The 24,239-nt window shown below is 42.5% G+C and overlaps 1 protein-coding gene across 1 annotated transcript in view; it reads left to right on the forward strand.

Moving 5' to 3' along the window:
* Positions 1-24,239, forward strand: part of Sesn3 (sestrin 3) — a 58,098-nt gene that overhangs the window by 16,764 nt on the left and 17,095 nt on the right. Inside the window, exons 2-4 of the mRNA XM_051155917.1 lie at positions 20,913-20,978; positions 22,522-22,719; positions 23,429-23,611. Of these exons, the coding sequence (XP_051011874.1) occupies positions 20,913-20,978; positions 22,522-22,719; positions 23,429-23,611 (447 nt within the window). The remainder of the gene's footprint in view (positions 1-20,912; positions 20,979-22,521; positions 22,720-23,428; positions 23,612-24,239) is intronic.

The raw sequence follows: 24,239 nt of genomic DNA on the forward strand, positions 1-24,239 counted from the left end.
AAAGAGTCTCATTGCCATATGGTCTTGGGAATTTATATTTCATGATTTGTCCAACAGAGAAAAAGCTGTTAATTAAGGCTGATGGGGCTGAGCTGGCCCCTGTTCCCACAGCATTCTTGTGTCACACTTGCATGCCTTTCCCTTGGAAATCAAATCGCATTCAGATATTAGAGGTCTGCCTTTACTTGTGCTCTGCCCAGTCTAGATGTCTTGGTATGCTTATTAAATAGATGTGCTTATCCAAACTATAACAGGATGGTTTTATTCATGTTATGGGTGACTGCTGAGTGTCTGCCTCGGTAATCGGACTTCTGCTCTCAATCACAAGGTAAAGCCACCATTGGAGCGCTCAGTGAGTCCTATCTGTACTGATTGGCCTGGAAATGTACTCTGTCACATGGAACTGAACCTCAACCTCTTGTTCCACTTCGGTAACTGTGCTTAAGAATCTTAGAGCTGATTCCGCTGTGCTGTACACACTGTAGGGAAAAGATGGTGTGAGGTGCACCTAGGAACTGAAATGCGCTGCCTTACAAAGCAGCGTTAGTCTTTGAGGGGCCAACAGGAACTGCTCAGGAGGCCCTGCAGCTTCAGCCTTTGCCCATTTGGGTGCTTCTTTGAGAAATAAATCACATGGTTAGAGATGTGGGAGCAGTACCTGTGCGGGGAAAGCAGGGCATTGAGCCAGCAGTCAGCCCAGGGGCCCACCGTTAGCTTGCAACATCCTGACCTGTCAGCCCACCCGTGTGCTGTGAAACTGATACGTGAGTGTGACACATTGGGGCTCACACAGCTCATCTTTTATCAGAGAAAATTATGGTTTGGGGAGATGTCATACTTGTGCGGGGGTATCTGTGCTTGAAAGGTCTGTCAGGAATCTGAGAGCTTCCTAACAAAAGTTATGAACAGTTAAAATACAGCCCAGAGCTGAGAGCCGGCTCCACTGGAATGGTACTCTCTGTGAAAGCACAAGGACCTGAATTTGATCTCTGTAGCCAGATAAAAACCCGGGCATGGCGGCACACACTCATTCCTGAGCTGGGACGCGGAGGCAGGAGGATCTCTGGGCCTTAGGGACCAGCCGCCTTGGCCATTTGTTGAGCCCCAGTCCAGTGAGAGACTCTGTAAACAATGAAGCGGAGGCCTCACTGGGTGACAGCACTTGCTGCTCTGGCAGAAGATCTAGGTTTGAATCCCAGCTCCCATACGGCGGCTCACTGCCTCCTATAACGCTAGTTCTGGGGATCCAGTGCTCCCCTTGACCACCAGGGGCACCAGGCACACAGATATGTGCATGCATACTGCAGCCAAACATTCATAAACATAAAAACAAGTAAATATTCAAGTGGACAGCACCTGAGGAATGACACCAAAATTAACCTTTAGCCTCATGTGTATATACACATCCCACACAAACCTGCGGTATATCCAGATGAAGTAATCCTTAATGCTGAAGCTAAAATTCCATGCTATATTTTTAATGGAAAATCTGGACAACAGATCCATATATTGTTTTGTGAGAACTTTTAAAAATCATTCATAACAATAGATCACTAAAAAGAACACTCATTTATATAATTTTTCTTATTATTTCTTGATTTATAGAGGAAAATTGTTAAACACTATAACTGCACATGAATTTAATTTTCTTAGAGTATGGTATGTTCTCTGTGTGTGCACATGAGAGCAAGTGGGTGTGCTATGAGTTACATGTGGCAGCCAAAACTGGCAACTCTGCCTGGAGTTGGGATGGACCCAGGACCTCAGGCCCGCACAGAAGCACCTTATGCTAAGTTATATGACTGGCTTGGGTATGATACATTTTTCTGGCTGATTCACTCACAGAGAACAACTAATGTAGACTGCTGAAAAGAATCTTCAGCATATTAAAGCCAATCTATAGTTAAAAACAAATTATATAGCACCTACTTTTGTTTATAATCTTTGCTTTATAACACTTTTTAAAAGAATCTAAAACGTAATAGTTTGCCGGCTTATTAGTTAAGGGAAGTCATTATTTTTCAATTTACATTTATTACACTTGTTTGGCAGGTATCACGTGGGGATCTGAGGACAGCTTTGGGGAGTCAGTTCTCTGTTTCCACCAAGTGGGCCTTGGGCATCATACTCAAGTGGTCAGCCCTAGGGGCAAGCACCTTTACCACCGAGCCATCCAGCTATCACAAAATATTTTTAAAATACTAAAATATAATTAAATTAGCAAGACTAACAGGGAAAATGTTTACAGTGTTCTGCTTGTTTTGTTTCTGACCACATTCTACCAGCATTCAGACAACATCAGTGCACAAGCATGCCGTATTAATGCAAACAAGCTCTTAAGATTTTCTCTCTCTCCTTTCCAGATGGGAAGACCCGTGCCTGCTCCAGTCTTTCAGGTCTTTCAGTGGTTAAAAGGAGCAAGAGCTCAGGCCTTGCAGCTCTTGCTACAGTGTAGCCTTCACTGCCACTCAGCCATAGAGTACTCTGTTATCGCCGTTTGCTCTCTGTAGCCCTGTCATCAAGTGGTGACGCCTTTCAGGAGTGTTTACACTTTGTACGCCCTGTACTTTATACTTGTGTGTTGTTATAATATGATTATATAAAACACTAACAGTGATGATTTTGGTTAGTACATACTGATTGGTTGGTTGATTTCTTTTATTTGAAAGTGTGTGGTAGTCTTTTTAAATTATGATAACTAATGCAGTTCTCCAGTTCCCATTCGATGGTTTTTCAATGCTTAGAGTTGAGTAATGCTTAGATCACATGAGTGATCTTATTTATTTTGAGTTAAGTAAAAATAACTATGGATTTAAGTATACTAACATTGAAGCCGTAAGTGCAAGCTAAGGAGAACACAGCCTGTTAGCATTAATCAACACAGAGTGATACAGGATTGAAACACCTAAATGGCCAGCTGCCAAGAAAAATGGGAGGAGACAGCAGCAAAATCACAAAGGTAAGTCTTTGTGATTATTAGAAGACAAAATTACTTTCACAGGCCAGAATTGTTCCATCTCTGCTCTTCATTCTTAGTATCAAAGATTACACTGAAGATTTTGTCAGAATGGTGATTAGTGAATCACCTTTAGGTGACTGGAAATAATTCTACTACTAAATTATACTCTGTGCATTTGTGTGTGTGTGTGTGTGTGTGTGTGTGTGTGTGTGTGTGTGTGTGTGTACACATACTGATGTGAGTCCAGGATGTCAGAACTATGCTTATGCTTGAAATGACTACTCTCCAGAACAGTTACCCACATTGTACTGGTTAATCTAGACTGTCAGCTTGGGTGGCCTAGAATATTAGAGTAACACATCTGGGTATGTCTTTGCAGGCATGTCCAGAAGACCTTGAAAACTATGGACTAATGAATAGATTAACCCCCAGTGGATTGATACGGTAGAATTATTTGGAATGGTAAAAAGGTATGAGGTTGGGCTCACTTGGAGGAAGGACGCCTCTCTTCAGGCTGCATCTTGTCCTGGCCTCTTCCTCTCTTCCCTTTGCTCTACCTTCTGCCATCATGACATAAAAGCTCCAATACATGCTCCCCTCTCCCCCATGAAGGACAACCATCAGAACCATGCATCCAAACAAATCTGTTGCCCTTTACGTTGCTGTCTTGATTCATGTTCCTGTCGCTGAGGTAAAATGCACTGACAAAAAGCAGCTAGGAGAGAAAGGGTTTATTTTAGCTTCCAGTTCCAGGTTGCAGTCCATCATTTTAAGGAAGTGACTGTAGGAACCAGGAAATGCAAGGTGGGTTCAACATAGGCAAACCTGTAATGTAGCAAACCATTATGAATAAACTTAAGGACAGAAACCATATAATCATTGTTTTAGTTAGGGTTTCGGTTGCTGTGATGAAACACCATAAGCAAAAGCAAGTTGGGGATCAGAGAGTTTATTTGGCTTGTACTTCCACATCATAGTCCATCATCAAAGGAAGTCAGAACAGGAACCTGGAGGGAAAGGCTGATGCGGAGCTGTGGAAGAGGACTGCTCTCCATGGCTTGCTCGGCCTGCTTTCTGATACAACCCAGGACCACCAACCTGGGGACTAATACCCACGATGGGCTGGGCCCTCCCACACTAGTCACTATAAGAAAATGCCCACCAGGCTTGTCCACAGCTTAGTCTTATGGAGACATTTTCTCAGTTGAGGTTCCCTCCTCTCTGATGACTCCAGCCTACCTATATCAAGTTGACATAAAATTATCATCTTGATTGATGCTGAAAAGGCAGTTGACAAAATTCACCATGCCCCCATGAGAAAAGTTCTGGAGACTTTATAAATAGCTTGAATTAATAGTAAAGGCTACATACCAACAGTATATTAAATGAAGGCAGACTACATGGCAGGGCCAGATTCCCCCCTTTTGTTGCTCTTTTACAGATTTTCTCATCACTCATGTTTTAAAATTTTATTTTATAAAAAGAAACATACTTCATTAGGAAATGTAAGGCATTGGTATAAAAGCAAGAAATATTCTTTGTTCTTAGGGTTTCTTACTACTTGGTCTTTTTTTTTTTTTAGATTTATGTATTATTTATACAGTGTTCTACATGTGTGCCTGCACGCCAGAAGAGGGCACCAGATCTCACTATAGATGGTTGTGAGCCACCATGTGGTTGGTTGGAATTGAACTCAGGACTTTGGAAGAGCGGCCAGTGCTCTTAACCTCTGAGACATCTCTCCAGCCCCAGTACTTGGTCATAATATGAATATTGAAAGTAATTTTGGGTGATTTGGTTTTTGGTTGTTTTGTTTGCTTTCTTAAGTGGCTGGAGGAGTTTTTATAACCGTATATTGCAGGAAAGGAATGGCTCATTTCAGTTAGTGGTTGTCAGAATGTGTGGACCCTGTTGTACCTTATGCCCCAATCAGAATACATCATGTGACATCCTTTGCCAAGGTCTAGCCCAGGGAGTCCACCGATCCTTCATGCAGCTTTATCAGCTCTGAAGTTCTAGCCAGGGTACCACATCCAGTGGCCACATTCGCCCGTGCAGCCCCCAGCTTGCCAAGATGTGCCCCACCTACCTCCAGAGTCTGGCTGGGTGGGTCTACCTCATCCTCCTTTCCATGCATGCACCCAACCCCCACCAAGAGATCGATCTCCAAACTGCAGGCTCAGGCCAGGGCACAGAACCTCCACAATAGGCCCATCCCCTATGTTCACCTGACTTCAGTCTACCTACACCATATCCAACCTTTAGGCCTAACTCAGCCCACAACATCCTGTATTCCGCTGCATCATCCTGCTCTGTCCAGATCTCATCACAGAAATACAACAATCAACATGAAAAATCAAGGCAGTATCTCCCCTCCAAAATCCACCAGTCTTACAGGAATGTTCACCAGTAGGAATTACCTAGATGAATGAAGCTCAGAACCCAAAACTTAAAGGACCAATCATAAGTTTCATCAAAAGATTCAAAGAGTTTAAAGAAGACACAAAGAAACAGCTCAGTGAGTGTAAAAAGAAGGAACATAAAGAGAGTAAATTACAGGATGATGCCCAAGAAAACACACACATGACAGACTCCAGGAGGTGAGAACGTAACTCAGTGAAGCGAGAGAAATATTAAAGATGACTCAAGCTGAAGTGAAAGTGGAATTGAAAAACCCAATACACCAGCAAGAAAACTCAAGAAAAAGCCTTACAAGTAGAATAAATCAAGCAAAAAGTAGAATATTAGAACTCAAAGATGAAGTAGAGACTCTAGAGGAAATAAACAAAGAATATGAAAAAAAAAATTAAGCAACAGAAAAGCAGTGTGTGGAAACTGTGGAACACCATGAAAAGAGCAAACCTTCTAATTATAGGAGTGTATGTGGAAGAGTCCGAGGAGAGGACATAGGCCAGACCCTCAACAAGACTGTAGGATGGGGTCCATCCCCCAGCATTTACTGTTATCTTCCTCGCCACTCAGTGCTCTCAAGAAAAGATTCCAGCTTACTCAAGAAAGTCCTTGATGAAACAGAAAAGAAAAAAGAAAAAAGAAAGAAAAAGAAAGAAAGAAAGAAAAGAAAAAAGAATGCCGTATTGAGTCAGGTCTCCAGTAACTGATTGTGATTTAATAATCTCTGTTCAAAATGGAGACAATGCATAGGACTCCCCTGCTTGTCCAGCAAAAGCAGTCCTGTGGTGGAGTGTGAGCCACTTCCGTAAACTGCTGGACGCTGTAACTGTGGGCATTGGAACTTGGGCATATTGGCACACAGTGTCACAAAAATGAACAGAGTCAGTTTCTCATGATAGGGAAACAGCTAGCAGGAATTCTTGCTGACGATAAAGCTTTGAGAAGAAAAACATTTTGAAAAATGTATATCTTGCCATGAGCTACCAGGTGTGATATTGCAGCAATGAATTTATTTTTAATACTGCATTACATGTAGCAATATCTGCAACTTGCAAAGCTCAGTGACCCAATATTTTAGACATGATGAAAGATTAATATTATAACACCAAGCATGGGTAAAGCAAGGCCCTAAACTACCAGGTAAACCAGTGAACTTTAAGGTAACTGCATAGAAAGTTTGATATGGTTCCAGATTCCACACGGCAACATGCTTCCCTAAAAGCTCTGCTGTGAAACTTGAGAGTGGGAAAAGAATGACTAAAGCTGCACGTATAGTCCTTGGCTGGTGCCATAGTTTGAGCAGAACCGTTTGAACAGAGGGTTCTATAGTCCTTGAGCAAGGACAATAGCTGCAGTAAACTTCAGACCCCTACCCAGATCTAGCCAATGGACAGAACATTCTCCACAGTTGCGTGGAGAGTGGGGTCTGACTTTCACACGAACTCTGGTGCCCAATATTTGACCACGTCCCCTGGATGGGGAGACCTGGTGGCACTCAGAGGAAGGACAGCAGGTTGCCAAGAAGAGACTTGATACCCTATGAGCATATACAGGGGGAGGAGGTCCCCCTCAGTTACCGTCATAGGGGAGGGGAATAAGGGGAAAGCAGGAGGAAGGGAGGAATGGGAGGATACAAGGGTTGGGATAACTATTGAGATGTAATATGAATGAATTAATAAAAAAAGAAAAGTAAAAAAAAGAAGAAAAGAATGACTAAAGCTACAGGAAGAGGACCACTAAGATGTTCTGGGATGGAGAGATAGCTCAGTACAGTGCAGAGTTCCATCTGCACTGTTCCAGAACCCACCTCAAAACCGGGTCATGATAGGTGTGCACTGGCAATCTCAGCACCGAGGTGGCAGAGGAAGCCTGGGGCTCACTGGCTAGTCTGGCATACTTGGCAAGTTCCAGGACAGTGAGAACCCCTGCCTCCAAAACCAAGGTGAGCCTAGGAATGGCGTCCAAGGTTGACCTTTGTCATACGCATACACATGTCCACCCCCACACATGGAAGTAAATAAAAATGCAAGACTATTCAGCTATCTAGCCACATATTTCTGAGCCCGGATTCTCTTTGTGATTTTCAGTCCCCATGACCTATAGCAACAGAAGAATACCAGAGTATACATGAGAATCCAGCTGTGTTTAATTAAGACAAATATTTACACAAATGTGAGACAAGCTCTCCTCAGTTTTTTCTAAATTATAGTTTCCAAACAATCCCTTTTGTTAGTATGTAATGGGTCTATTAGTCTTATTTTCACTGTCCTGGTTTTGGTGGTGAGCGTTGGCTGGGGCTTGGGTCCAGAGCCTGGCATATATTCACTCTGTCCTTTGCCACAGAGCTGCATCATTGGCCTCCACTCTTGCTTTTCAATGAGTTATTAAATTGTTCTTCAAGTTTTCTTTGACTTAATTTCTAATATAGTTATTGATAAATAGAACCCATAAGCAAAAAGGTTTGAGATTATATTGTTTAGAGAATAAAGAGGCAACAATATCTAAAAAGCCATGAACAAACCTGGTGGCACTCAGAGGAAGGACAGCAGGTTACCAAGAAGAGACTTGATACCCTATGAGCAGATACAGGGGGAGGAAGTCCCCCTCAGGAACAGTCATAGGGGAGGGGAATAAGGGGAAAATGGGAGGAGGGGAAGAATGGGAGGATACAAGGGATGGGATAACCATTGAGATGTAACAAGAATAAATTAATAAAAAAAAAAAAAAGCCGTGAACAATTTTAGTGTGTGTGCACCACAGTGCATGTGTGGAGGTCAGAGGACACCTTGCAGAAGTCAGTTCTTCTGTGATGTCATGCGCAGTCTGAGATCAAACTCGAACTCAAATTGTCAGGTTTGGTGGCAAATCCTTTGTACTAAGTCGTCTCCCTGGGCCCAGCTGTGGCTTTAATTCAGATTACAATCCATTATGAGTTTATTCACATATAATCAAGGCACAGTCTGGTAGTCCACAGTCTGAGAAACTGACAAACTTGAGCAGATTGAAGTGCCAGGTATTTACTCATGTAGGCTGCATCTGTTCTGTTCCTGGCTTCCAGGACACTGTGTGGAAGGGACTTTTTCAGTTTAAGTAAGGTCAAGTTCTTGCTGCTCTGACAGTTTTCACTAACTAAATGCTTAACACATTTTGTGACACTGTGGGGATCAAATGTGCTTAGTTTAGGTCCCTGATTTCTTGAAGCTGAGTAAGTGGTCTGTGCTGTTAAAAATAAATATATAAAAACCTAAAACTGTCCCTGTTCTCACTAGAGTAACTAAAGCTTCTGGCTCTGTCTCCGAGAGCTGTGCCATAGACGGTTGGTGCAGAATTCCATCTCCTCTGTGCCAACTGCCACTTTTATTTGTGTGTTTTCCAGAAGGACAAGTTGGCACACGAACTTTTACTGAATATTAGAATGCTCTGTAGCTATAATCACCGGTTATGGGAATTTAATTTTTTTTTTAGAACTCCCAATTTTAAAATTTCTTAATCTAATTGGGATGTGATTTTAATAGGAAAGGCTTTCTAAGATTTAAGGTAAGGTTTTATTGTTGTGCAATCCAGAACTGTAAATGTTTTTGTGGAAGTGCAGGCCTTTGTAATGCTTCTATGAAACTGGACCTCATAATTAGAGGTAGGAAAGTACATTGTCTGTATGTTAATAGGGAAACTTTGCATTAGGTGCCTGTCATGGGTTTGCATTATCTCAGGGACAAAGACTTATATAAGTACTCTCTTTAGTTTTTTGGACTTTAGCCCAAAATTTTAATAGCATAATCAACAAGTATCTTTATACCCTTTGTCCTGAATACTTAAAGGCTTAAAAGGAGGGTTTTTCTGTCCAAGTTGGAGTCACATCATGCAGACTATTACTGGTGTCTAAGAACTTAGGGCAATTTATGGCAAATTGTAAGATCCTGTTTGTTTTAATGTAAATAAGTAACTGGAGATTCAAATGATATATAAAGACTAGTAGATTGCTGTGCAGCCCTGCATTTAATTTTAGTTTAAGCTACTGATATTTCTAGAATGTCAGCTTCTAGTTAACAGTGTGCTCTTACAGCATACAAGGAAGAGAAGGGGGACTGGAGGAGCCTCAGGCTGCCAACTCCCACTCCTTGATGCCAACCCAGTAAGTTATTGAGGAGCTTGTTCTTCCCTCGTTGTGCTGTGATGCCGGAGGGGCTGATGTGGAGCCTGTAGAGTTGGAAAGAAGTGACGAGATTATGATTTGCCTCCATATCCCTAAGGAAGGGAAACTGCAACTGTGACTCTTAGGAATAGATTTGAATTCACAGAAGAGCTTGAAAGTTAGCAAGAGTAGAGAGAAGGCCCACAGAGCTGAAGGGAAGAATGCCTAGACACTAAGAGTAGAGTAAGGGGACACAGAGGCTTGGGAAATACAGTCTCAAGTAGAGGCCAGCAGTGCCCCGCTGAAGTCTGCCCACTGCCCTCTCGTATACAAATGCATTTCCTAGTGCTACCCTGTGGCCTCGCACAGAAAGTGGGAAGGAGGTCACCTCTCGTGGCTCTCGGCGTGAGTGTGATTCTGGGTTTAGTTCTATTAACAGTGACTCAATAGTGCAGTGCTCACTCTGAAGGTGAGAGGTGACCTGGCCCAGTATTTGACTTAGTGTTGTTATCTTTGGGGTGTTCTATTACTCTAGTGGTCTGGGGTTCAGGTACCTTTGGGTAGTCGGTCTCCTTAGAAGCTTGTGATCCATAGTCAGTGTCCAGGCATTTCTTGACTTTAATAGGCTACATTCCAACAAGCCCATGGTAAGCTAAACATACTTTAAATAAGAAGTGTGTTGAATATCCAACCTACTTAGCCTCACCCTCAAACTTGCACAAACACTTGATGTTAGCCTCCAGTTGGGCAAAGTCTGTATTTTTAAAAAAAAGTGTTAAATATCCTGTGTCACTTAGTGAATAGTGTATCGAAAGCTAAAGGGGAGAAAACAGAGTTATTCTTAAAAAGAATAATGGATATTGGTCATTAGTTAAGTTCAAGGACAGTGTCTACTCGCTGCATTTAATTTTTAAGCAGAACCTTTGTTAAGGACAATCCTATAAGTAGAAGCACTTACTGCCTCTGCCTAACTATATTGCCCAAGCAGTCCTCCTGCTCGCCTCAGGGAGGCACCGTTATAACCCCAGGCCTGTATTAGCTAATGAGTGGGACTTGGGGCTCTCGCTGCTAGGCTAGGGAGAACTCCTTTAGAGCTGCAGCTGTTCATTAGCCTCACTTTGGCTGGTCGCTATGTCTGGATTCTTCACACAAATCTATCCTTTCACTCCTGAGATGAAGACTGCTAGGGAATCTTTGAGCTAATTCACTACAAGGAGTTCCACTAATTTTTATCACACGCCAGTGCTTAGAGATGAGCAGAGCACTCTCCCAGTCCGCAAGGGCCTGGTGGCTTAGGAGGGGTGAGGTAAAGAAATTGTGATACAGTCAGGTGGTGGTGCACACCTGTAATCCCACCACGCAGGGAAGCAGAGACAAGCGGATCTCTGTGAGTTCCAGGTCAGCCTGGTCTACAAAGTGAGTCCAGGACAGCCAAGGTTACACAGAGAAACTCTGTCTCCGAAAACAAACAAACAAATAAGTGACACAGTTGGTGAATGCAGTGTTCATGAGTATAGATGTTTTAAGATTTCCACTTAGGAATTGAACTCTGTATGTACTGTTAAAGCAGGGTCAATTTTGTCCTTGTAACAGGAGCCTCGTGATACTGCTTTTATGGCCCCAGAATTGGAACATGGCCAGGAAAGACTTGATAGGCTTGGTGTCTGCCCTAGACAGTGTTCTATTGCTGTGAAGAGACATTATGACCAGGGAACTCTTGTAAAGGAAAGCATTTCATTGGAGCTTGCTTACAGTTTCAGAGGATCGGGCCATTCTCAGCGTGGTAGAGAACGTGGTGATACCTAGGCAGACATGGTGCTGGAGAAGGAACTGAGAGTTCTAGATCTGAATCCTCAGGCAGCAGGAAGGGAAAGCCACTGGGCTTCTAAAAGAGCAAAGCCACCCCCAATGACATACTTTCTCCAACAAGGCACACCTCCTAATTCTAAGTAGTGCCATTCCCTGACAATAAACCTTCAAATACATGAGCCTATGGTGCCATTCGTATTCAACCATGAAATTCCACTGCCTGCCCCCCATAGGCCGTATCATAATGCAAAAATGCATTCAGTCCACCTTCAAAAGTCCCCATAATTTATAACAATGTCAACACTGTTTTAAAAGTTCAATGTCTCTTCAGAGACTCATAGCAATCTCTTGCTTGTAACCCCTAAAAATCAAACAGCAGATCACAATCCTCCAGCACACAGTGGCACAGAATATACATTACCCTTCCCACGGGAGCATAATGAGGACACACTGGACCAAAGCAAGACCAAAACCAGCTGGGCAAACTTCAAACTCCGCATCCCCATGCCTGATGTCAAAGCACTCTTCAGAGCCCCAGCTCCTTTTAGTGTTGTTGACTGCAGCGTACTTCCTCTCTCTCTCCCTCTCTCCCTCTCTCCCTCTGTCCCTCTGTCGCCCGCCCGCCCTCCCTCCCTCCCTCCCTCCCTCCCTCCCTCCCTCCCTCCCTCCCTCCCTCCCTCCCTCCCTCCCTCCCTCTCTCTCTCTCTCTCTCTCTCTCTCTCTCTCTCTCTCTCGGACTGGTTCTACACACTTGTTAGCAGCTCTCCTTGGCAGGTATCTATCCAAAGACTGGAATCTCCAACGTCCTGAGTCTACAACAAAATGCAGGTTTCACCTTCACAGCTTCACTTTTTGGTTTCTCTGGGCCTCCATGCAGGGACTCCCCTGACACATGCAGGCCTCTGCAGCTTTCCTTGGCTGTGGAGGCAGATTCCACAACCTCTCTCTTGTATACTTTACTCTAAAGCTAGAACCATATGGCCAAAACTGCCAAGTTCTTCTGCTTGCCGGAGCTAGACCTCAGGCCCCCCTTGTTCAGATATATTTTATCAGCTGTTTTTCCAATGTTTTCCATCACAGCTTAAGCTTTTCTTTAATTCCTTTTCACAAGTTGAAGCCTAGCAGGTCTGGCTTTTGCCCTCAGGCCACCATTCCCTTTATTCTATTTAGCACCAGGCTTTTGTTTTGTTTTTCCAGACAGGGTTTCTCTGTGTATCCTTTACTGTATGGACTCACATTGTAGAGCAGGCTGGCCTCAAACTCACAGAGATCTGCCTGTGTCTGCCACCCAAGTGCTGGGATTAAAGGTGTGCGCCACCACACCTGGCCAGGCTTTTCTTTAAACTTCCTATCTCTTTGAACTGGACTTAACTTCATTACACTTCCTTGTGGTCCTTTTCCCCACAAACTATATTTCATATTTTTCCCTGCTCAGCTTGCTTTTCATTAAAGATCTGCATAAGAATGGCCACTAATAACCACATGACAGAATCAATCCTAAGCTGTCTTGACATCTCCTCTGCCAGCAGTATGAATCCAAACTCTTTAACTTAGCCTCAAGCAGATTTTTCAGACAGGGCAGAAAGCAGTCACATTCTTCTTGAAAATATCACTCATCTCTAGACCACTGACTAATACATTCTTTCTTTCTCAAACTCCTTGAGCTGGGACCGCACAGTGCGGATTGTCCTCAGCACTCTTCTGTGCCACTACTAGGATGGCCCATTAAATTCTGATTTAAAGCACTCAGCTGCTTTCCTAGTTCAAAGTCCCAGAGTCCACATTTCACCAACAAACATCACGATCAAGCCTGTCACAGCAATACCCTGATCCTTGGGACCAACGTCTATCTTAGTCAATGTTCTACTGCTGGGAAGAGACATCATGACCATGGCAACCCACTCAGATTATGAGCCTCTGGACCATTCACACCCAAACCACCCCAGCTTCTGTCTGACAATTGCAAGAGGTACACTTCTGAGGTTTTCCAGAACAAGATGGCCTTCCCACAATAGGAGAGCTTAGATTGTCTTTAGAGTACCTGTGGACTTCTGCACCAAGCCCAGGCCAGCCCCTGCTGCTCTGCACTGCTCTGAAACGCCAAGTCATGTGTGAAAGGTATTTGTGCTGTCGCCATCTTCATCCCAGATCTTTCTCAGTAAGGGACTGTAGAGCTCAGAAATAATATTGCAAATCCAAGTGCACATTTTAATCAAGCCTGGGAGAGGTGTGACTTTTTAAAGGTCTATTATATTTTTCTTCTCAAAATAGTAGGGACAATTACACCCTGAGAGTAGGAATGACATTTTTGTACCAAGTGCTTTCACCGCTGAGTCATCTCCTGAGCCCTGGCTTGAGCTTTAAGCAGTTCCTGTGTGTTCCTTTCTATTTGACCTTTCTTTTTGAAGTACCATTAGTATCTGCCAAAGTCATAGAGCTGAAATTACCTACCAAGGAAGAAAACTGCATGGCTTCCTAGCACAGTGCCAGTGGTCCAGCCCTGGTCTTACTGCAGTGATTCTGCTGAAATGGAGCATCTGCAGTCAGTGCTAGGACAGACAACAACTGAATTGCACTGCTCACCATCTCAGGTACAATCAGATGTCTTACATTCACAACAGGAAGGTTTGCTTAGGGCACATGTCTTGGCACTCGGATGTTTTGTTGTTGTATCTTAAAAATGGTGAAACTATTAAACTGTCGTCTGAGGCTGTCTTTACAAGCTGTGGGGTTAGATTTCACTTGGCTAGAATGGTTTTATACAGAAAGCAGATGGTGCTTCAAAAAAAAAAAACTGTGTTTTTATAAAATCAGTCACACACGTTGCTATTCTTATTCTGTGTGGAGCAAGTGCAGGCACAGCTTCACTTGGGTGGGTACAAATACACATTGTTGCTTTTGCATTTTCTAATGACACAAACTGAAGAAGAATAAGTAAAAAATTAAATGTAATCATTTAAAGCTTAGAATGTAGTAATTAATTCTCATTGGCAGTCAGCATTTTAGGGGCAAATAATTTGCAGATTAATGTTAAAGACACATGACTTTCAGTTTCTAACTCACAAGTGTCTTCATTTCCTACTGGGATTAATTTATACCAAGTGATCTAGTAAAGTACTTAGTTCTCAAGTGTCTAAGTAACTAATTTTCTAAATGTATCTCACTTTATCCTTTCAAGGTTCTGGTTGCCAGCAGGTAATTGCTGAGCAGGCACAATCTCAGCTGATTTGGTCTCCTAGGTCTTCTGTGCTGCACCACCGGGAAGAGATGGCACAGCTGTGCGGCTGACACCCTGAAAAGGCTCCTTAGAGCGAGTCTTATATCTGAAATAAGCACATTTTTGACTGTTGTCTAAAAGATTTGAAAACAGCCACAGGTTAGATGCCTACAGTCTAAAGCACGTCAAGGACCCCTGTGCATTCCTTTTTGTTTTCAATGGTCGAATCAGCATTATAGATAATCTTCCTATATTTTATTTTATTTTGATTCTCTACTTGTACATGTTGTGCTGGGTTCAGTGCTATAAAAACAGCCATTTCTTGTCTCCCCGCTGTCCCCGAATCACTGCGCTACGGAGCCTTTAGTGGTGATAGAATAGTCTAGAGTCACACGGCTTGGAACCCACGTGCCATGTTGCTTTGGAATCCTGGGCATGTAGGTAGGCAGTTGAGGTTTTCAATCTGTTACTTAATATTAGTCAATTTAAAATCCAACAGCCCATGTGGCCTGTGGCTGCTGTGATGGGCAGTCCAGCTAAGGAAAACTCTAGGCTGTTTGCTTCCTGTGGCTTTCTCAGAAGCTAAGCCAGATTCTTGATGTAAAGGCCATAGTAAAGTTCACTAGTATGATACAAGGCAAGTCCAAGAATAAATTGTTAACTTTCTCACAGATAATTAAAGAAAAGAGCCCGGGACAACCCTCCACCCTGAAATTCCTATAGCTGGGCCCGTGAGATGGCTCACATGGTAAAGTGTGTGCTGCCAAGTGTAACAACCTGAGTTCAGTCCCCAGGACTCATTTAGTGGCAGGGAACTGACTCCCAAGGGTTAGCCTCTGACCTCTGCCTATATACCATGATATATGTAAGCCTGTCACACATACAAATAAGTAGCTAAATATAATAAAAGTTTGAATTCCATACAGCTGCAAGGTATTTTCCCTCCAAGATAAAGTAAGCCAAGTTTCCATTTTCTCCCATTGGGGAAAATGGCCAGAAGGAAACTGCAGTGCCTCCTTTGCAGCAAGCTCTGTGCTTCTGTTGGCAATTCTACCCTAGCCTCTCAATAAGGCCAAGTGCTTCAGGCGAGAGTTGATATCTCCCTTAGCATGAGCAATCACTGCAGACTGACAGTCAGCTGGAGGACTGACAGTTGTGGATGGGGAACCGGTGCTGCCCTCTGAGTCTGAGCAGGGCTGCTGCAGGGGGTTGTGCCCTTACAACCTAGCATCATCAAACCTTATTGGGAGCAAAAGGCTAGTTTCAACATGTGAGTTTTCACATGTGCCCAGCCTGATGCTCAGGACCCCATGTGTTTAAAACAGCTACAAAACATAAACTTGTAAATAAGGAAAAACATTGAGGGTTTTGTCAGGCATTCAGTTCCAGAATGAACTTCATAAATTACAGTCATTTTGCACTATAAAAGATTGGACACATCGGATAGACAGTGTCCCAGGATGCCCCAGTGCCAGTTTCAGGACTTTGAAGAGCTCACTCCTCACTTAGAGAAGCTTAGGAGTTACATCTTTTGTTTCTTTTTCTTTAAAGCCCTTGTCATCGTGCTCCCCCATCCTCCAGTGTTCAAAGTTTTCATTGAATTTTGTTGTGTGACAATGAAAGCCATACAAGAGGACGTTCACTTGAGAGGATAATTCTTTGTGATGAAGTAAATGCCAGGAGCATGTAGAAGAGGTGTCCTGGTGAGCCATGGGGTTCATGTGGAAGCTAAGGAGAAGGGAAGGCAAGTGTGAACTGCACAGGCTGTGAGAAGACCCCCGGGTGCAGTTTGCTTGTCACAGGAGAGTGTGGTGGCAGCATGGCCACCCGCTGCTATTGATGGGCTTATACTTTCAGGTTCTTGGGGCCAAGAACCTCACAGAGCTGCCATTGCACTGCTAGTCACTCACAGTGTGGCACCTTGTCCTGAGGAAAGGCAGATCCCTTGGGATGTTAATTGAAAGAGGGGCAGTGTGTCTAGCTGGAGTAGTGAGAATAGAATTGAGACACGTCTTCAGAGCCGAGGAAGAAGGGAGAGCAGTACTGGCCACTCCTCTGCAGTGGAGCCAGAACTGTCCAGCCGGGCAGCTTTGATCAAGTGTGGCCATCGAGCATTAGAAGTGTGACTGGTCCAAAAAAGTCTTCACTTACCAGGAGATTGGGATAGATGTGAGGACATCCTACTGAGACTGTAGGTAAGAGAAATATAGGAGATGGGGAAATAGAAGGACACAGAGGGTCCTAGAAACCTACAAGAAGAACATCTTGATGGGTGGATTGGGGCCCAGGGGTCTCTGCTCAAACTATTGCACTAACCAAGGACAATACAAATAGTAAACATTGAGCCCCTACTCTGATCTACCCAATGGACAGGACATTCTCCACAGTTATGTGGAGAGTGGGGACTGACTCTGACATGAACTCTGGTGCCCATATTTGACCACCTCCCCTCGGTGGGGAGGCCTGGTGGCACTCAAAGAAGAATAAGCAGGCTACCAAGATGAGACTTGATAGCCTATGACCATATAGTGGGGGAGGAGGTCCCCCTCAGTCATAGACCTAGGAGAGAGGAATAGGGTGAAAGCGGGAGGGAGGAAGGGGAGGATACAAGTGAGGGATAACAATTGAGTTGTAATCTGAATAAATTAATAAAATTTAAAAAAAAGAAATATGACTAGTGTAGATGGGAACTGTTTCAACTTAGTAAAACTTAGCAAAATGTGGCTAGTGGCTATCATCGGGGCAACCAAGGCTAGGCTTCTAGAATGGGCATGGTAAGAAGGAAATTTGTCCTCAGGTATTGCAGGTATCCAAGAACAAGCTGAGGAAAGGTGAAGGTATTCGGCTTGATCGGAAAGCTACTGTATAGCTTAAAGCAACTCTCTTGGGCATTTTGGTTTTCTATTTCTCTTATGCTTGATAGTAGTTTATATCATTGTTTTTCAACTTTCCTAATGCTGTGCCCCTTTAATACAGTTACGCATGTTGTGGAGACTCTGACCACAAAATTACTTCTGTTGCGGTTTCATAGCTATAATTTTGCCACTGTTGTGAACCATAAGGTAAAATATCCATGATTTCTGATGGCCTCGGCCAACCCCTGTGAGAGGGTCTGTTTACCCCAAGAGGGGTCGTGACCCACAGGTTGAGAACTTCTGCTTTAAAACATACAGTGATAAAAAGTAGCTGGCAAAACTTTTTTCAGAGTGAAATGAGCTCAGAGTAATAGTGAAATCTGCCTTGACCATTTTTAAAATTTGTTTTCAGCCTTTTAGAAATGTACAAAACAAACATTTGATGTAGCCAAGAAACGCCAGAAAGGCAGCCCCATGCAGAAGCAGGACAGGGGGACATTTCAAAAATGGTGCTAGTTAAAGAGTGTACCTGAAAGAGAGTGAAGACTCACACTGCCAGAGGCTGGGAGGTTGCTACAGGTCCAGCCTGGTCTACACTATTGAGTTCCAGGCGGGCCAGAGCTACATAGCATAGCAGGACCTGCCTCCAAACGCAACCGTTCATATACACATACAGTACAATATACATGTAGGTATATTTGTATATACACATTGTTACATACCATATATGTGTAATAGCTATTTAATGCATGTGTAAACTGTGTGTGTGTGTGTGTGTGTGTGTGTGTGTGTGTTTGTGTGTGTGTGTGTGTAGAGAAAAGAAAATGGTGTTAACTCTTCATTCAATTTATTGAAAAACAATAAACAAAAAAACAGTGCTCAGGTCAGTCTGTACCACCTCTCTCCTGGGCTCTCACAAGATCTCTGCCATTTTCCTCTCTGGGCCCCAGAAGCAGTATCATCCCCAGAACAACATTGTAAACACAGATCTGATCCTCATTTCTTTACTCAAATAAGCATAAAGTAAAAGAGCTCAAGTGCATTCTACTCTTGGAGTTGGTGTGTTATGTAGACATTTTCTCGGGTTGATGAAAATGAGCATTTTTGCTTTTCTGTAGCAGTATGCAACTCCTCGAAGGTTAATTCTAATCTAAACCCCAGGACGTCATCTTCCTTCAGAAGCTATGCTAAATCTCATGAACTGTGCCACAGGTCTCTTGTAATATGGATGCTCCTACTAGCATTACTCATGACCGAAGTGCACACCCCTGCAGTTGCAACAGCTAGGTAGATGACAGCTGCTAACACTCTCATCCTGGCTACAGTGTGTATGTGCCTGCCATTGTGTAGCTGTGTGCATGCCTGCCTTCTTAGTAGCTACGTACAGACTAAAGGATGCTATGTTTCTCTGCATGCAGGAGCCTGCAGTTATGTTGCAATGAAAACATGTTTCATATTTAAATGTTGCTACTTCCAGAAAGTAATTTGTAAACAAAGTAATAGTTTTAAATTTCTAAAGGAGAATTATGTTGATTAATCTATTAACTCAGGATTTTTATAGGTAAAGTATAGCAGTAGCACTTCATTGTGTCTCCAGAAATCCATTATATACTTCTATCTAAGAGAATGTGTATTTACTCGCCTACATTTTCTCTGAATTTTATATATATTTTTATTTTGCAGTGTTCGTTTGTCTCCCTACTTACATTTTTCTCTTCAAACCTGATCCCGCCTTTTAATAAGCTTCTTAGATGCTTTGTTTGTTTAAATGATTAGTTATTCAAGAGGTAATTGCTCCCATATTAATTCATGAGATTCTACAGACAGTGGGGTTCACTTGGGTATTTACTCTTACTTTTGTGTTTTTGTAGACAAGATGGCCATGTAATCCATGCTAGTCTTGAACTCATGATCCTCCTGCCCACCCTACCACAATTGTTTTGACATTTTATTTGTTGTCATTTGCAGATGGAACTAAAGGAATATATATATACATATTATTTTGAATTCATACTCTAGACAGATTATAGTTGATGAAGAGAAGAAATACCAGTGTGAGAAATTCTGAATTAGTCCTGTTTACCTGCCGTTCTCCAGTGTACTTGAGCAACCAATTGAGGGTTATTTGTCATCATTTTGTAATCTAGATGTGTTACTTGTTTGGAAACTTAAGCATTTGAAGTTGTCACATGATGTGTACGTTTCGCTGGAGCCCTGACAGTTGATGGAGAGTGTGCCTAGCTCAGAAGAGTTGGGGCTATGTCTGTTTTCTTACCCCTCTCCTTCGTCTATCACAATATCCAATTAGGCTCTCAAAGAAATAATTGTTGAAAACCCAACTGCCTACTTTTGCCAATTTGTTTTAAAACTGCTTCCTAATGAAGTAAGGGACTTAAAGGATTTAAATAACTGTTTTGTGTTTGGGAGGCTCTTTGATTTGTAAGGAACAAAAAAGACTAAAGTTACCCGCTAACAAGGGGAGGGAGAAAGGGAAAGAATGAATATAAATGACCATGTTTAAGCTTACTTTTTCCAGGAATCCATAGCAACACCACTGGTTTCTCTGTTGATACCCACCCTGGGCTTTTCTTTTGTTTCCCCTTGCCTCTCCATTTGAGTGGCATTTTGTTTCTCCTGGCTCTTTGCATCATGTTAACGTAACTCTACTGTATAGTCCTGAGAAATTGTTAATGTGCACTAATTAGCCTTAACTCAGTTTGAACAGAACTTTTATACCCAAGCATCTATCCATGGGCTACCAATCAGCTTCCATTTGATTGGTTGGGATCTTAGTATAGGCTGTAGCCAAAAGCCTGGGCCATAGAGACGAGACTTTGTCATTCTCTGATAAGGAACCACCTGAGCTACTTTCTTAGCTTGGCCATTTTTTTTCAGGAGAGTTTGTGGCATCTAAAGCTTTCTATAGGCACCGGTCCGTATTCCTTAATATTCATGTTCAATCTTCATAAGCCTTGAAACCATGCTGTAATCCATAATTATATGTTGTGGCTCAAAGGGCTGATTCTTAACTTAGAGTGTTACTTCTATCGTAGAGAACCAAGTGGCAAGTGTCCCCCATCCCTTCTCCCGGCAGGGAGTTCTAGAGACTTCCGGTCTTTGCACCTAGTCTCACCTATGGAGAAGGAAGCCGGCTCATTAAAATCCTCATAACTTAAACAGAGAGACTTAAGTACAAACAAAAATATTAATGTTCCCCAACATTAGCAGTGAACTAACAGGTATGAATTTATTGTAGAGGTTAATGGCTTTCTTTCGTGTAAAATGTGGGCTAAAGTCCTGTGATATATAACTGTGTTTTCCCAGCACTGTAGTAGGAGTCTGTCCTTTTACTTCACATAAATACAGACAGTGCTGCTCTGGTTTTTCTTTGACCTGGACCCCAAATTTCTTTGCATTTTACATAATTCTATTGGTTTATTTATTTTAGTATGTTGGCTGTAAATGTCTACCAGGTCAATTTTTCTTGGAAAGTCATCATAACACATTCAACTTTTCTTTTACAAACAGGATAAAAGAATCAGAATGTCCCAACCCCTGACAAGAGGACCAAGTGCCTTTATTCCAGAGAAAGAAGTAAGTTCATTTGTCATCAGTACATTGTCTAGTCAAAAACTAACTCTAAAACTGCCTCCATTTTTCCATGAAAAGTAGACATGTTTTCCTCTTTAGTATGTTAGTCATGTCAGAGTTGTTTTTTCAGATTCATTAAGAAAGTCTGAAGGTTTTCAGTCTTAAAGAGACCAGCATTTCACAGCATCCACATCACATAAATGGTATTAAACGATATGTTGAAATGAAACATGAGTTTCCAACAGTAAACAGACAATGCCTTCTGGTAGTTACTCTTTCTTCTCATTTACGCATTTGAGTGGCAGGATGCCACAGACATCCCAACAATTGTGGGTCTTTAATGAGGGTTTGGTAACAAGATTGCACCTGCCAGGCAGTGAGGTTATCAGTGACACAGAGTAAGGTTTGTGCCTGTTTTATTGGTGTACATCTTGAGGTGTGGGGTCTTTGTGCATTCCCAGATACTTCTTAGCTGTCATCAGGCCGAGGACCACTGTTACAGACTTGTTTGTCAGCTTAAGGAGGTCCCGGTGTACATAGATGCAGCTGTTTCATAGGTGTGTTCTCTGCTTGTGCATAGACGTCTTTATCTTAAATAATTAGGAGGAGCCTTGACTTCACTTTCCTGTCCCAACTCTAGTGGCCTCTTCCCATTGAACCAAACCATCAGGTGAGAGTGGTGTGTCTCCAGGGCTCAGAGGTGGCAGCCTAGTGTACAATAGGCACAGCTTTGCATGTGCCTGTTTGTTTGCCACATAGCCCAGGCTTGCACATGCAAGATAGTGGCCTAACACATATGAATGCCCTCCTGCAGTTTGTTTACAGCTTGTATTTGATGATAATCTATTTTTTGGATCCGTTGTAGCCTATGAATCTAGTAATGTATTGTGAACGTCCTGTGAGAACTAAGAAACATCTGGAAAAAGCAAATCAAAAATAGTAAAATTTCATGCCTTGTTTTTAGTAATTACTGTGATAGCCTTGAACTAGCAATGACAGGAGCTAATGTCCTTACTAATTTGCAACTAACATAAGTCATCATATGTTCCTGTGTCTCTAAAAAATATTCCATAAAGCTTTTTAAAAACAGAGACTAACAAAAACAACAGAGGATCAGATAATTGTCCAAAATCATGCAATTAATTTTCTTTGTCAGTTGATGAGAACAGACTGCAAATACATGTGACAAAATGCTGCCGGATTTGCCTCCCTACATACTTGTGTGACAATGGCCAGGCAAGCTGGCTCTGAAGTCTGCATGCTCGCCTCCAAAGACAGATGGAGGCGTCTTTCCTCAGCTTTATAGCTGCGTGTTTAATGTTTGATAACTTAACATTTGTTGTTTAATAAATTGTGGTACCAAAGCCAAAACTGAATGGTACTTTCTCTTTTTAAGTTTCTGTTTCTAGTATGAGCAACTGCATAATTGCAGTGTCTGCTAACAGCGAATGAATATGTATTTCTTCACTAGAGGCAGAGTCCACGTAAACCAAAGCTGTCTTTACATCAACAGTGTTCACAGCATTCTATGCTTCTTGCTTGTAAGGTTATCCAAGCAAACACGGCAGATGAACGAACAAACTTTCTTGTGGAAGAGTACTCTACATCCGGTCGCCTGGACAACATCACACAGGTGATGAGCTTACACACGCAGTACCTGGAATCTTTCTTGAGGAGCCAGTTCTACATGCTGCGTATGGATGGCCCCCTTCCCCTCCCAGATAGGCACTACATCGCCATCATGGTAGGTGCTTTGCTTCCCACCATTCCCTACTGTCGGGAACTAGTTTCCATGTAGTCTATGTCCCTTTTCAGGTGTGCATTTGGGAAAGGGATGTGAGTTAGTGTGCATCTGAGAGATTGTGTGTGTGTGGGATGTGAGTGTGTGTATGGGTGTGTGTGTATATGTTTGTGTGTATGTATATGTAGAGGAGTTTGTGCATATGTATGTATGTGTGTGAGAGTGTGTATATGTGTAGAGAGGTATGATATGTGTTCACATGTAAATATGTAGGGATTTGTGTGCATGTTTGTGCATGTACATGTGTGTAAAGCTGAGTATAGTTACGTGGAGCATAAGTGAAGAAGCCTCTGGTTTTTTGAATACCACATCATTTGGATACATTCAGAGTGCTTTGAGCCACTTAATGTGCTCAGTGTTTCTCCTTTAACCTTCAATAGAATTATTTTTCATACTTAGTTTCTTATGATTAAGGATGGTTGTTGGGTCTGGAATAACCCCCTACCAGATTTGCTGTTGTTCTTGGGTCTTCTTCAGCATAAATTGCTTGTGACATTTTCTTATTGATCTTCATGATCCCTGGTAAGCATTTTTGAAGAAGAGAATTTTGTGAGCAAAGTTACTGATAATAAACTAGTGTTGGTTCCATCTAAAACACTTGCTGAGGACAGACCTGCCTGTGCCTGTGCTCAGGACGCTTGTTTTGTTTCAGGCCGCAGCCAGACACCAGTGTTCCTACCTAATAAACATGCACGTGGATGAGTTTTTAAAGACTGGAGGGATTGCTGAGTGGCTGAACGGCTTGGAATATGTTCCACAAAGACTGAGAAACCTTAATGAAATCAACAAGCTGCTGGCACACCGGCCCTGGCTGATCACGAAGGAGCACATTCAGGTGCTGTGTATTTCTACCCAGGTTCCAAGCCTGAAGCTTGAGTTTGCGGGGCTTTGTTTTGTATAGTATTTTCCATTTTTATATTTTAGATTATAATTGCAGCATTTCTCCCTCTTCTTTTCTTTCTAAACCCTCCCATATACCCCCTTGCTCTCAAGTTCATAGCCTCTTTTTTCACTGTTATTGCATATGTAGATGTTTAAGGACTTAGTTTTAAAAACTTATATATTAGAACCTTGAGAAATAAGACCTGTTATATTACATTTAGAAAAAGTAATTAGAAATCCAGTGGGTTTCATTTAAGTACAAATGAGAGCTGATCCTCTGCAAGGAGAGTTACTCATCAGCTTTAACTCGTGCTGTGAGGAAAGTTGGTTTCTGTTGTCAGGAGTTGATAGATCAAGTATGCTAGCATCAAGGAAGCCTGGCTTCTGGCCACTATTGTCAGCAGTGTGCACCCTGTAGTTAGAAATTCCATACAGTGGGGAGGTCTGTGAGCTCTAAATCCTTTGCTAGTTTTAACATTTCATAATTTTAAGATTCATAAAGAGATGGTTGTGCAAATAAAAAGTGATTTGCCAGCTAGGGTGGGAATTACTAGCCAGAAGAAAAATAGAGTTGTGACTAC

This window comes from Acomys russatus, chromosome 14 (assembly GCF_903995435.1).
Source record: "Acomys russatus chromosome 14, mAcoRus1.1, whole genome shotgun sequence".
NCBI classification, from domain to species: domain Eukaryota; kingdom Metazoa; phylum Chordata; class Mammalia; order Rodentia; family Muridae; genus Acomys; species Acomys russatus.